At 31.2% G+C, this 14544-nt stretch overlaps 1 protein-coding gene across 6 annotated transcripts in view; it reads right to left on the bottom strand.

Moving 5' to 3' along the window:
• LOC119831464 (cAMP-specific 3',5'-cyclic phosphodiesterase) overlaps nucleotides 1–14544 on the bottom strand; it is a 187308-nt gene that overhangs the window by 111473 nt on the left and 61291 nt on the right. For 3 of the 6 annotated variants that reach the window (XM_038354821.1, XM_038354822.1, XM_038354823.1), the window contains exon 2: nucleotides 2144–2368. The exons of the other annotated variants lie outside the window; for them this stretch is intronic. In XM_038354821.1, coding sequence (XP_038210749.1) covers nucleotides 2144–2292 — 149 coding nt within the window. In that variant the 5' untranslated portion in view covers nucleotides 2293–2368. The remainder of the gene's footprint in view (nucleotides 1–2143; nucleotides 2369–14544) is intronic. 6 annotated transcript variants of the gene reach the window in all.

Genomic DNA, 14544 nt, shown 5'->3' with positions numbered 1-14544 from the left:
GACAGATTCGAAATTCAAATGTAATATTTTTTTATAATTAAGTGTAACAGTATTTATGGCCAGACTAAGTAATAATTGAAAGATGTACCTAGTTGTCGTAGTCAAATTTTTGCGTACTCTTTTAAGCCTAAGCCCATTAAAGTGCCCCACCGGTTAATGATTGGATTTGATTTTGTTAAAATAACAACATTTTTTAATGAAATGTGTTTTTTGTTTTCATTAAAAAAATGATAAATTTGGATTTCTTTTATAATTAAATATGTTGCTATAATTGAAACCTTCTCGTTCTACGCGTCAAGTAATTCACAAATTCAATCCGATTTTAAAGTAAATAAGGTGTCTAAATTGCTTTGTAATTAATATTAACTTATATATATTATATGGTCCTTTTCTACAGAACTTTACGTTGAGTGAATTACTTGAAGATTAAATTGATTAATAGAGATCATAGCGGATTGTATACATAATTGAGTTTGATTCTCTAATTAACTAGCTAGTCATTTGAATCACTATATTCATTAATAAAAATACAGGCATAAACATACACTTCTGCAAACATATTACGAAAATGTTAAAAAAGAAAGTCGCTTCATAATTACAGAAATAACATGTGATATTTAGGGAAAGTGTCATTAGACATAACAAAGGTTATGCATGGTACTTGTAAAACAAAGTATATCGTCTCCATACAGCGAGTGCCATTGTTGTGTTAATGCAGACCACTGTTCGTTCATCTCATGAATATTAAGATATATTAATTGTCTCTCAGACTGCTTGTCATCTTTGAAAGACTAAAGAATAGGACACGACTCATACTCGACTCATATTGTTATCTTACATATTCTTAATAACCGTTTTCAATAACACACGTTACTAGTTTTAGTAACCTTGTGTTTATTTATTTTAAAATACTATAAAACATTCAATAAATAATAATATAATAGAATTCCTCTGTAGGTTCTTTCCATGAAGAAACGTAACATTTCTAATATATATTTATAAAGATTCAGTGAACACTAAGTTATTATAACACCGTAAATGTAAATACATTTTCCAAAAATAAGTTTAGACTGTATTTCACAATGCTAAATTAAAAATATCACAATACGAGTTATAGGCAATGCATGATATTATTTTTTTAAGCATGTATTTTGCGAAAATGGGATTGTGTTTTTGCATATATATTATTACTATTAGTCTATAGTTAACTGCTGGGTATGGAACTTATAGCCTTCTGGCAGAGAGAGCCAGACCTTTTCCGTGAACATTTGTGAATTCGTTGTTCACTTTTACGGGATGTGGGAAACGTTTCACACATGGAAAAAAGAAAAAGATAAGGAAAAGGATACGTCATACGAGCCTCCGGCTTCTTCTCACTTGCCATACGAAACACAGTAGCATTCGCCTGCTAATTATGGTACCTCCTCCGGCGCGTGCAGACTCAATTCGTGCCGAAGCGTTGTCGACTCTTAAATTAAAATATTTGAATATTCTACAGTTTAATTTTTCCCATAATAATTACTTGAATAAATGTAATTATAAAACTCTTGATATATTAATATATTTATGATGGATTATACGTATAAGTTTCTATTAACACATCTCATTTCGTAACTTTAATCAGCAGAAAAGTTTTTCATATTTTATCTATACACTCATCTACACTAATATTATAAATATATTATTTTTGTTTTGTCTGTTTGTAATGATTTAGTACAATATCTACTAGACCGATTGAAAAATGTTTCAGCCTTTCACTCTCAGTAAGCTGCACCCGTAATGATTCACATAGGCTATATAAATAGCCAATGACAATCATCAAATTTCTTATAATACAGTTCTTGTACTATGAACACTTTGTACTATGTGAAACAGTTATTGTACTATGTTTTCTTAAATTTGGGTAATGTGTACTATATATAAATAAGGGCAACACCCGATTTATATAGGTCAATAATGAATACAGCTAATACCTACCTACTGTCACACGGCTAAATTTACACTCTTCAGTACTTATCAGCTGTAAAATCCTCTATTTAAGAAGAATACTGGATAAGTTCAGTGGAATCGAAAATTTTTATTACAGTTTGCAATAAACTATTAAGAGTAAAATTTTTTGTTGAACAAGCTTTTGTGTACTTACCCGCATATCCAAGAATGGCGTCGTCGTGGTATGCTAGCTAACGTTAGCGCGAAGGGAGGGAGCGCGGAAGGAGGATCATCCGCTTCGTCCTGCACCGGCGCCCCGCTCACACGGAGCTCGGGGATTCGAAGGTGACGACCACTCATCATTACACTCTTTCACCTATCACTCCGAACATTATTTCGCACACTGTCCATATATAGTATCGTTATTTTCGATTCAAATCTATAGAATATGAATGGAATGTGTTGATATATTATGTTTGCTTTACATATTACATATACCGATTGAATTCATTCGTTTACAAATAAAGCAGCGGACTCACGCCCGTCTAATACTCGCCAATTAGATACGACATCTGACCCAGATACCCATTTTAACTGAATACAAGAGTGCTTCAAAACAAAAGGTTTAATAGAATCTTAGTATAGCCGTGAATATTCAATTGAATTATGTTAATTTCAAACCTTTTTAATATTTCGATATGATTTGGAATAAGATCAGTTCACTCCTTCTAATTCTATGTCAAAAGACGACCAATCGTATTCTAAATAAAAGTTCAGCCAGCAACCCAAAAAAAAACGTTAAATAACATTTCTTATTATACCTCTTGCGGCCATTCATGCCCTTTTACTATGTAACTATACGCAACAGGTAAAAAAACAAATGAATAAGAAGGAAACAGCCAAGATTTCGTGTACGTGGACTGTGAAGCGTAGAGCAGTTTCAATGTCGCATCTGTTGGCTACAAGCCTAATAGGTCCCCACTGACGGAGAGCGACCCGACCCTGCCCCGGAGCTTCGTATATATAACATTTTCTTTTTAGAACATTAAAGCTTGGTATTCGTACAAAGTAATATCCTAAACATGGACCGAACGTCTTATGGGTTGCGTGATGAAGGATTATTATAGAATACTAACCCCTTATAATATATTGTATGGATTGCTCTTTAAAATAAGTAAAATACTTGTGAGAAAGGAAAACGCAAGACAAATTGAGAATATGGGTAGTCAATCATAAATAAAACTTTATTTAATACGAGGGGTCCGCATTGTTATAGTTAGCATAAAACACTGAGAGATCACGTATATATTAAGCGGAGAATTAATATTTGTAACTCTTCAGCTTTAAATAAAATTATATGTGTACAATATAGATTCTATTTTGTAAGGCATGTAGAATGTTTTATTCGCATTGATTTAGTTTCAAAACTTACGCTTCAAAATAATCAAATAAGACTATAAAAATAAAGCTTTAATAAAACACAACAACTACGGTTGCTTCGTTGATAAATTTTGCCAAGGGGATTTGAATCGCTGTTTAGATTTAAAATACGTCACCAATACAATAAGAAATGGAATTGAATTGGATAGAACAGACGCTAACGGCGAAAGTAATAGAATTTTATGAACAGGACTGTAAGTAGGCTGTATATTATTTGCATTTAGGGTCGAGTGTTATTGGTTTTGTAAGTAAAACAAAGCCTTCTTCGGGATTAATTTTATTCTATCAACATTTATATACATGTTTGCTCTAAAACCTTTTTTCAATAGTAAAACAAAATTAACGTTTATTATTTTATTATGATTTTAGTTATTATCAAAAAAAAATTAGTGTTATATAGCTACAAGTATGTATATATATATATATATATTGTTGAGATTTTTTCAATATTTTTAATTAATAAGTGCGTGTTGTAGCCGATGACAAAATATTTTTAAATGAAAATATGTAACACAAAGTTGCAAATACCGTATTCCAAATATACGAAAAACAAGTAGGTTTTTCTATTTTATAGAAACAGTATGAAGAAAGTGAAACCATTATTTTCTGAAAGTATTTTCAAACGAAGCACGCAATAAATCGTTCACTAAGAAATATGAAATGCTTTCCGAATCATGAAATGGGTTTTGGGGACCTGAACACTGTCACTATTTCAATGTCACTTTGCTTTGAGAGGCAATAAAAGCTTAGGTAGGGCAGGCTGAATAATCGCAAATCGCGACCTTTGCGTGAGCGCCTGACGGATACATTGCACGCACGCTTGCTATTCAATACCGACAGGCGCTTGTAATTCCACTCTTAAAAGGAAATTAGCGCATCATGCTATTAGCTGAACTTGAAAATTATACTTGGCCTTATGTACTTTTCTTGATAGAAGACTTAATGAATTACTTGTTTATAGTATAAACTTTTTAATTAAAGAGTATTAAATATATGTTCACAATTTATAGTACCTATATACATAATATAAGGTAATGACCGTGAATGTTAAATCTAAATACGTATAATATTTGAAAAACATTATATATAAGACCCTTATTTGTTGGCAACTTAGCAAATTAGAGCTATTAACGTTGTGCTGAGCTGTTCCCTACCAATTTCAATATAAAGAGGCGCCTCGCAAACAACGGGCAATTGATAAATATCGTATGTGGCATTTTAAATATCAATTACGATGTAGCTTCCTGCAATGTCTAGTTAACGCTACGTGACTTTTATACATATTTTTAACATTAGTAGTAGTAGCTAAATAAATACTCCATAATCCACACTGGCTGATATAGATGAAAAATGCATGCAGAATTTGTTTTGTTGCAATGCATTTGTCATTAATTGCTAATCAAAATGCTAAAAAACGGGAAACTATAAATTACTAGCTGCGCCCCGTAGTTTCACCCGCGTAAGTCCGTATCCCGTAGGAATATCGGAATAAAAATTTGCCTTTATGTTATTCCAGTTGTCTAGATGTCTACATACCAAATTTCATTGCAATCTGTTCAGTAGTTTTTGCGTGAAAGAGCAACAAACGCACACACATCCTAACAAACTTTCGCATTTATAATATTAGTAGGATAGTAGGATTTTTAGTTATGTTATAAATGATTGTTATGAAAAAAGTACAAAATCAAATTTTAGAGACGGTCCTTTAATATGACTAGGTCCTGTATCAAAACCGTAATTAGATACGGGACGACAGCGAGATCGCATTTAGTGTTCACAATTCTCTGTTATTTAGTTTAATTAAACTTCAGTGAGAATGTGCAAACAATATTCATACATCACGCGCGCACATTAGAGAACAGAAAATTTATGATATCGTTTAATTGTTACATTTAGATGACTTTAGACTATATTGCAAATGATTATAATTTCGTAATTCCTCATAAATCTTCAAAACGAATGAATATGTATAAGCGAATCGATATAAAAGTGATTTATGTGATAGTAGAAGTTAACAATATAGTTTTATGGGATGCGATATCGCTAGAAACGCGAGCAGTACGTGATACATCCAATTTATGCACAATTTGCAATAATCTGATCATAAAAGGCGAACCCAAAGTTGACGTCAGCACTACACCCAGCCCTTATTTTATTGCGAGTTTATTTTATTGCAAGGGAAGATCTCATGGTCAACAAATTGCATAATATGTTATCAACACCAGTAAATTGTTATTATTGTTCTCCTCTCATTGCTTTTTTTCCTCATTGATGATCGAACAATAATGGGTTCAATTAGTTCATTTATCTCAATGCATAATTCATTGTAGTATTATGTATTGCGTAGGTACTGCGTATATGTTTTTGCAATATTACAAATTAAAATGCTCGGATGTCACGTATACATAATTTGAACGTTTGTATTCTATGCTGTAGATGTGTCAATATAACACAATGATAGGGTAATAATAACTAATGTTGAGTTACTAGTATGGTATTATATTATCTGTGGATGAATGATACTTAGATACTATCTATAGTAGCCTGATAATGACAACGTGACAAGTAAATGCAACCTAGTGTTTTATCAAATTCCATAAGTTTGTATCTTTATTAATATTTTTAAACCGCAAGTAACTCAAAGTATCTGTTTGTCTGTCTATCCGTCTATTCTTCACCCACGAACCACTGAAATTTAGTACAAAAATATTTGAGTTCTGTGAAAAAGCATAGAATAGCTTTTTATCCCAATAATCATATGGGAACGGTTGATCATGAAATAATATTAACATTGTATTAATTATAATAGATAATTCAAATAAAATATAAACCCTATATTTCCTGAAGCATCGTAATTAAGCTACAAATAATGACATCAGATCATTTATAAGAAAAAAAAATGTTAAGTGGGAATAAAGTTTTTAATAAACCTAATGATATCTTAATTCAAGAAACATATCTTATTTATATCTAATTATGGCATGTTTCTTTTCTGGGCAAATGAAACGCCTTTTGATGTTCATAAACAATTTGGTAGTCCTCAAAGAAATTTTGTATTAGCTACTTAATATTTTCTATTTCATTGAAAAGGTGGTTCCTATTAGCAATTAAGCTTTACATTAAAAACGGAGTTGCTTTTATGGCCTGATTTATTTAGGGAATGCATTTGACAACGATTTTATTTACGGGTGCCCGCATCTTACTGAGGGAACCCAGCTGACTTCGGCACGTATTCACAGTTCAGCTCGTACCGGTGCAGGTAGGTACCACCAGATGATACGAGGTGTGAAATAGTAACATTTATATGTTATTGTCGGACGATGAGCAAGAGCAAGCCGGAGGCAATTTTTATTTTCGTATATAATCCTTTCCTAATCCTTTGAAATGCAAATATTCATATACGGTGGTGATCGCTTACCATCACGCGACCCACCAGCTCAGTGGGCCGCGATGAAATAAAAAAAGTCATGCGAAAGTAAGAAGTAAGAACCTCCTACGTTCAAACGGACACAGCTTAATAGTCTGGGTCGGTCTGGCTTCCTATTGGCGAAATAAAACAGTATTACTGAGATATTCGCGCACGCTTTTGTTAAGTAAATTTGAATATTTGAAATAGTTAATTAACGTATTAAAAATCAAACCACAGATCATAAAATACTATAATTAAATCTATATAAGCAATGACAAGGACACATGCCATAAAAATATAACAATTTTCCTTATTTCAACTGTTAATGGTTGGCGAAATAATTATACGTGACCGTTACAGGATGTTTGGACGTAACGTTATTGAAAATAACAATGAGAGCCGAATTAATTATTATATTTCGCTAATCTTTATGGATGCATTTTATTTTTTATGGGGTAAACCCCTGAAATATAATGCATACATAATAGTAATAGACAATACTTTTAAGCAAGTGCCCTCGAACTGACTGACTCACAAATTATAATTAAATAGTCACTGCAACTGAATCTACTATAATTGGCCTCTAATGTTTTTTTTAAATTTAATTATAAATCAATAAATAAATTACAATCATATAAACTTTAAAATTGTATTTGCTGGTGTGATAGTTATGCAACCAAATATTTCCTCACACTTATAATACTTTTAAATGAAAACAATAAACATCATTAAACGATCCATTGAATGAAAACATGAATTCGCCTATTAGTACATTCGATGGTGCATTCGCACACAAGTAGCAATTCATCAATTTGTTCATAATCAAGCGCTCCTCAATTAACGAACCCTACTGGTGTTATTGGTATCGTACTAGCGCAGTTTCTAGCGGCCGATAATGGATTACATTTAATTTAAATAAATACTGTTTATTCGGTGTATGTGCTAAGAAATTAAAGCGAGATTCGATGTCTTACGTATTTATATATATATAATTAAAGCTCTTAAAAAGTTAATTCTTCCTTGAATGACATAATGTTACATATGTTATTATAAAATATATAGTATTTAAATATATTTTTAGAAAAGAAGCAAAAAAACAAATATATAAACCGTACCAGCGCAAAGAAAGTATAGCCCCCAAATCGAAACTGTATTGTTTTCTTGAAACGTGTATTTTTATTATTAAATATTAGTAGCAAAGCTTTAGTCAAATGTACAACAAATCTTAAGAGTCCGTGTGTTTTTTCATATCGTAACATGAGGTAATAGTAATAACTCGAAATCAATAAACGAACTGTCTGCATAGACAAAGCTATATACAGTCTATACATTTGTATAGCAACTTAAACTAACTTCAACCTTCCGCAAAATTATAACTTAGAGGTCAGAAGTTGCGCTAAGTTAGACTTCATTAACTTAGTAAAGTTAAAGTTAAAGATTCATTGAATACAATTAGTTTCAAATACGTTAATACAGTTTTAGTTGTGTTAAAGTGTAATAATTTTAACGAATAAATAAAAGAGAATTGTAAATGTGAATTATCAATTTCCCTCTACAATTTTCTAAAAGTTTTATATTTTTTAACCGACGTTCCTAAAAACGCAAGAGTATTTCAATTAAACTGTTTTTTTTAATATAAAACTGCCTACGTTGGTTTTCAAATGATTGGCGTTGTTTTTTTTTTTGTTTTATAGAGAATTATTGTTATTTCGTCCCATTTTTAGTATTGGAGTGATACCTTTTCTCCAGGGACGTCGGCGATGTTTTTTGTAGAAAGAAATTATTTAAGTATAGGTATGTACCTGTAATACTGGTATATATCAAGTAAGTACCAGCTTATACTGTCTGGTATGTACCAAAAATATTACCAATATATCAATTATAGTAAGTTTTTTTTCTTTAAATTACATGATGTATAAGTAGGCGTCATTAAATTTAAAATGCGAGTACCGCATGCAAGAAACCTCCAGCGGCAGTATACAAAACAATGTGTAATGAATATTTAATTGTCATATATGAGTATGCATCCATTAGGCCCGTATCCTTTTCTCGCTCTTCCTAATCCATTTCTTTATTCCCATCGTCAATCTTTTTCTTATTTTTTTTCCTTTAAAAGCGGGCAACGCATTCACAGCAGCCCTACTTATACAAATGTTTCATGGGCGGTGGCGATCGCCTCCCATCATGCGAACTACTAGCTCAATTGGCCGCTATGACACAAAAAATACCTTTATAAATGTAAACACTATTAGATTAAAATTGTACACGAGAATTAACGAATATTTCCTATATTTCTGAACGGTATATTTGCGTCATTGAATCAAAATAACTACGCAGACGTAAAAAAAAGCCATTGAACACAAGCTTAACTATTAAATAAAATGATTACACAATTCATAAATTACAAGCCACCTACATTGTATTGTAATGGGTTTGCCATTTGGCAGTAATAGACAGGGTTGGTTTCTAAATCTCATTTTTATTGTTATTTTTTTTATTCAATTGATAACTGTATAAATTGATAACAATGAAGAAAGTTAGTTGTGAAATAAAAAATATGCCTGATAGACGTTTTGTTGAGTGTTTGAGATTCAGCGTATGTTATCAAAAGAACCCTTTTCTATTAACACCATGTGGTTGACGTCATTGACGACTCTATTTCATTTGAAAATTTAACGATTTTTTTGTAATAGTACAGAAATAATCATTTGTTACTGTAAATTGGGTTTTCCTTGGGATGAGGTATGTCTGGCTTTGACAAAATGGACATTTTTATTACAGTCTTAGGGGTGAATCACTTCCAAGCTGCTTTTAATTAGACTCTTATTTCTTGAACACATTTTACGGAAATATGTTCAGAAGTATAAATAAAGAGTAAATTATGATATGCTTATAACAATGAAATCATAAAATTAATCGTTATCTATGCATCTCAAACTAGAGAGTCAGAATAATAATTATTTCACTTTAATTAATTACTGTTGCGAATACGGTTACTTTAAGATAAGATTATTATGATAGTTCAAAGTTAAAAAAAATTATTCGCTTCACTTTCCATTTAATATTTTCTCATTTGAATTTGTTTTTTATTATATTGTTGATTTGGATTTTGGACAATAGAGCCATATAATTCTTTGTAATTTTTTTATTCTGATAATTTTAAAACTTTAGATAATATTACTATAAAAAGGGAAAGTAGAATTTTGTAACAACTGCTTATCAATCATGGTCGTTTATAAATATGTTAATAATTTTGCGCCAGTAAGACCCTGTGTTCCGAATACTCGTATAATTCTGTATCAAACATTTTGCCGTAACTCCTCGAACGCCAGATACAAGTAACCTAGACACACGCAACATCAATCATACGAGCAATTAATGACGGTCTGAGATTTATTGTTGTGATGTTTAGTTTTGGCTGGTCGATCGTACGTGCCACGAGTGCCACAACAAAGATTTGTTTTGTATACAAACACGGTATTACGTAGTTACACGTCCGTCGGTAGTCGGAAACGCGCAACGTCTACGACTATAAACTTTAACTACGTTATGTAAAATTTAGTGTAAATAAATAACACACATGAACTGTTTTATTGCGATGTTATGTTATTATTTTTAATATGAAATATATTGAAAATCCATATACGCAGCCATTAAAACTCAAGGTTTCGAGATGTTTCTGGAAAATATGGAAAATATAAACGGGAAGACGCCGAAAATGTTATGTTAAAAATGTTGGTAACAACGGTAACTTCTACAGATTATTGTCTGCAATAACCAGATTTGTATGAAAACTTTAAACAAAAGAAACTTTTCAAAGTGCTCGCAAATGAGCAACTGTAAACAGAACTGCCTGACATTTCAAAGGTTTAGCAAAAGTTCTAAAAATTTTATTCAACATCGGGATACACATTCCATAAAAGTCAAATATACTTCTGGAGATTAATTTTGTACAACAAAGTATTACTTAAATCATCATACAGTATGTAGGCTAATGGTAAGATTGGATATAAATTGTCTATTAAATTGAGATAACAATTTTTATTGAATTTACGAATTTTACATATTTTAATTACATAGAGCAGTAAGCTTGAATGTTTTTAAAATTATCATTTGTCAATAGAATTTTGTCAAACTTTCATGTGTTTGTTACCATTCACTTTAATTGTAAATGGCTAAATAAAATATTCCGTGTGTGTCATCTGTGTACGTAAACTTTCACCTTCGTATGTCGGATTTAAGTATAAATAAGAACAGTTTCGTGGTTAAATCAACGAAATTGGTGATTGTCGACATACATCGGTGCATCTTTACTCTCACACACTAATATCGGTCATTCACAGTAATATATACATAAAATGCGTATTTATATACATTTTTTTAATAAGTACTTCGAGTTTAAATACATTGTTGACAAATGAAGTTTAGATAATAATTTTATATCAGAATGTAATCAAAAGTCCGTAAGCTATCTGCGAATATCATGTTCCCAGTGGTTGGTGTCTTCATGACAATGTTAAAACCACACGCGTCTTTGGTTCCTTTATGAAATGTATACTCATGGAGTTATAATTTCGTAATCGTAATCATTTTGCTCGACTGCGCTTATTTGTCTATTAGATTCAAAATTTTTATGTCATCTCATAAAATTTATACAAAATGCCGATTTTTTATAAGATTAGGTAATATATTCTCACTATACTTTGCCATTTTATAGAATCTGCGTAAAAAAATTAGCTTATAAATTGAGTTCCGAATGTAGAAAGAATCGTCATGGCATCCAATTTGATTTCATTTCAACGAAAAGTCGGCTGAAAGAACGTGGAGATTTTACGAAATACCTACACATCCCAATTGAGAGTCCCCGTTTTCTGGGAAGAAAAGGAATCAGGAATCTTAAGTACCAAACTAACACACAACGGAAATATTACATTAAAAAGCTATCAAAGATAAAAATAAACCAGTACCCATGATATACGTATAAGGACATAATACGTATAAGTTTTTGCATTTTAAATTGAAACACTTTTAGTCAAATACATCGAGGTCAACGTTTTCATTCACAAAAAATATCTCTGTTTGGAAACAAAGGAATCACAGTCGAACCTAACGCATTAAGTGTTTCACAAAATATTGCAGGCATTTTCTGTGGATTTTCTGCGGGATATGATTAAAACGTAAGTTTGTCGGAAGAAGCTGAATATACCATTAAAAATAAATTAATTGTAACAAAACTATTATTAGAGAAGTTATTAGTAGATAGAAAACCAAAAAATAACAATTAATTTTGCCCTTTATTTATATGTATTATAATTGATATTTTCTTCTGTATGAAGGAAATTAATTGAATATACAAAAAAAATCATCTTGAGATATTTTATATTTTCATTATAATGATGAAATTATGTTTTTTTTACAATCCTGCTCGAACATAAAAAAAAAAAAAAATTATTTGACATTCCTCCTATATTTTTCAGTATTACAAGATTAGTTATTTTATATCTAAAGTATGTATGACAAATATAAAAAATAACTTACTATAAACTAAGAGATAAAATTTAAACATACAGCATATACTACAATTTCTCACTTTTTAGGATACAATGAAACTATAACATGAATATCGTCCCAGTAAAAGCAAGTATATGGTTATATTGCGCGAAAATTTGAATTCCCAATTCGTTGTTACATGAGACACAACACAATTTGATCTAGACGTGGGGACAACTTTATGAATAATGAATACCCAAGTAGCCTTCTCCTTCTCATGAGTAAATAAGAAACTACAATATCGATACTGTTCAGCTGATAAGAATACTGAATGAGCCAACGCTGTTCTTGCAAATTGATTTTTGAATTAATCGAATTATTTCCATAAGTTAAAACGACTGCTAAAAAATTTTAAGCTATAAGAAAAAACGAGTATCACAACTTTATGAGGCAGATACTAATAATACTTTGTAAATCTAAAAAACTACGTTTATCCTATGCTGTCCTGCTGCATGTCCGCTATGATGATGCAAGCAGTAGGTATCAGCAAGAGAACAAATCAATCCCTTTTTTAAGTTTTGCTTCATTTTGGTAATTATTATAGCCTATGTCGCTTTCATAATTCTGATGAGTACTGACACTTCTTATGTCGAAATCTCTGTAACAGTTTGAGCGTGCCAATGAAACAGACCTACATTTTAACTCCCAAAGACATTACCCTTCTTCTGACGCAAGGTAAAAACCCACGAAGGGGTTATCGAGAAACAAGACAAAAAAACAGTCAAATTGTAACCTCCTTCGATTTTGGGAACGTGGTATAAAAAAGTATCGACAATGCAGTCATATTTAAACCTCCTTCAAAAATTTAATAGACTCGGTCGTCTGTACAAACGTGTATACAAAGCTAAATTGCCAGGACGCAGTATGTCTACCTCATGGTATTTCTTCGCAGTTATTTACTTGTTGCAACCTTCGATCGCGTTAACAACGAATTGATCCGAGGTCATACATAAAACATGGAATCCGAAACAATATATTCATGTTAGTCGGATATCGTTACATGGTAATATATTCGGACATTGGGAACTGCCTGATCAGGGAGCGGCTTCTGTAAAAGGAAATGTAATTTGATGCTGAAATTCATCGCCTTACGACAGTATTAAAGAAACAGGATGAATTTAAGATAGTCACTAAATCACTAAATCTTGTTTTAACACACATATCAATGCAGTAAATCGAAATATCTTTAATAGAAAAAAAACACAATGGTTTAATAGAAAAAAAACACAACTCGTGGTGAAAAGACCGTGCCTCAATTTTTTATTCGTTCTTGATATTCACATTTTGCGTGGAACAATTTTTACCGCGATATCGCAGATAGCATATCGAAATATCTTTGTTGGCTGTCAATGTTCTCAGAGGGATTAAATGTTTTTCACAAGCGTTATGGAGGGATTATATAGCCTGAGATTGAGGGAATGGATCCCACTGCTACGTGACTGCGTCGTTTTATTGCAAGCATACGTTTATACGCTCTATGGCTGTCAATAACTGTTACCCGGTAGGACCAAAGAAATAAATCTAAGGAAATAACATTGAACGGTACAATTTAAAATCGAAGATGAGAATAGTACAAACTTATTGCACTAAATAAAAAAAGGGAAATAATTCGGTTTACGTATTTATCATACGTTCCGTATAAAATAAGTTTAGGTAAAATTACAGGCAAACCGCAGTTACTTCAACCATCGCTCATTTTATATTTTTCATAAAAAAATGAGTGGTCGTTAAAAATTAAAATTATTCACACGAATTTTTTGTAATAAAAAATAATCCAAAAAGGAACATGACCTTAAAGTAACAAATGAAGTTGATATAGTATAAATATATTTCACGCTTTCATTTATTAATTTTTTATTATTCAAAACGACTATTATTATCTAGAGAACAGATATTTTCTTTCACCATAATTATATCCATGTTCAAGACACGTAGTATCAAGTAAGTAATATCGCAGCAAGAAATCAGTAATACGACTGCTGAATGATAAGTACAATTATAAAGTAAAGCCTCACATTTTTTAGCATTAATTTGGGGCGCAACAAATACTACGAACCTTTCAAATGCAAATTTAATATTATCCAGTAAGTGTACAGCTGTACTAGTACTCCTAATACTCTGTATAAAAAGAACAAACTGAAAAACATGCTTTAATGATAGAATACGCGAGTATTATACATTTAGAAATTAAAAACTTTTTAACGGATTTTAAACGA

The sequence above is a fragment of the Zerene cesonia genome, chromosome 13 (assembly GCF_012273895.1).
Source record: "Zerene cesonia ecotype Mississippi chromosome 13, Zerene_cesonia_1.1, whole genome shotgun sequence".
Classification (NCBI taxonomy): domain Eukaryota; kingdom Metazoa; phylum Arthropoda; class Insecta; order Lepidoptera; family Pieridae; genus Zerene; species Zerene cesonia.
The sequence above is the reverse complement of the archived record's forward strand: the minus strand, read 5'-3'. Positions and strand labels throughout refer to the sequence as shown.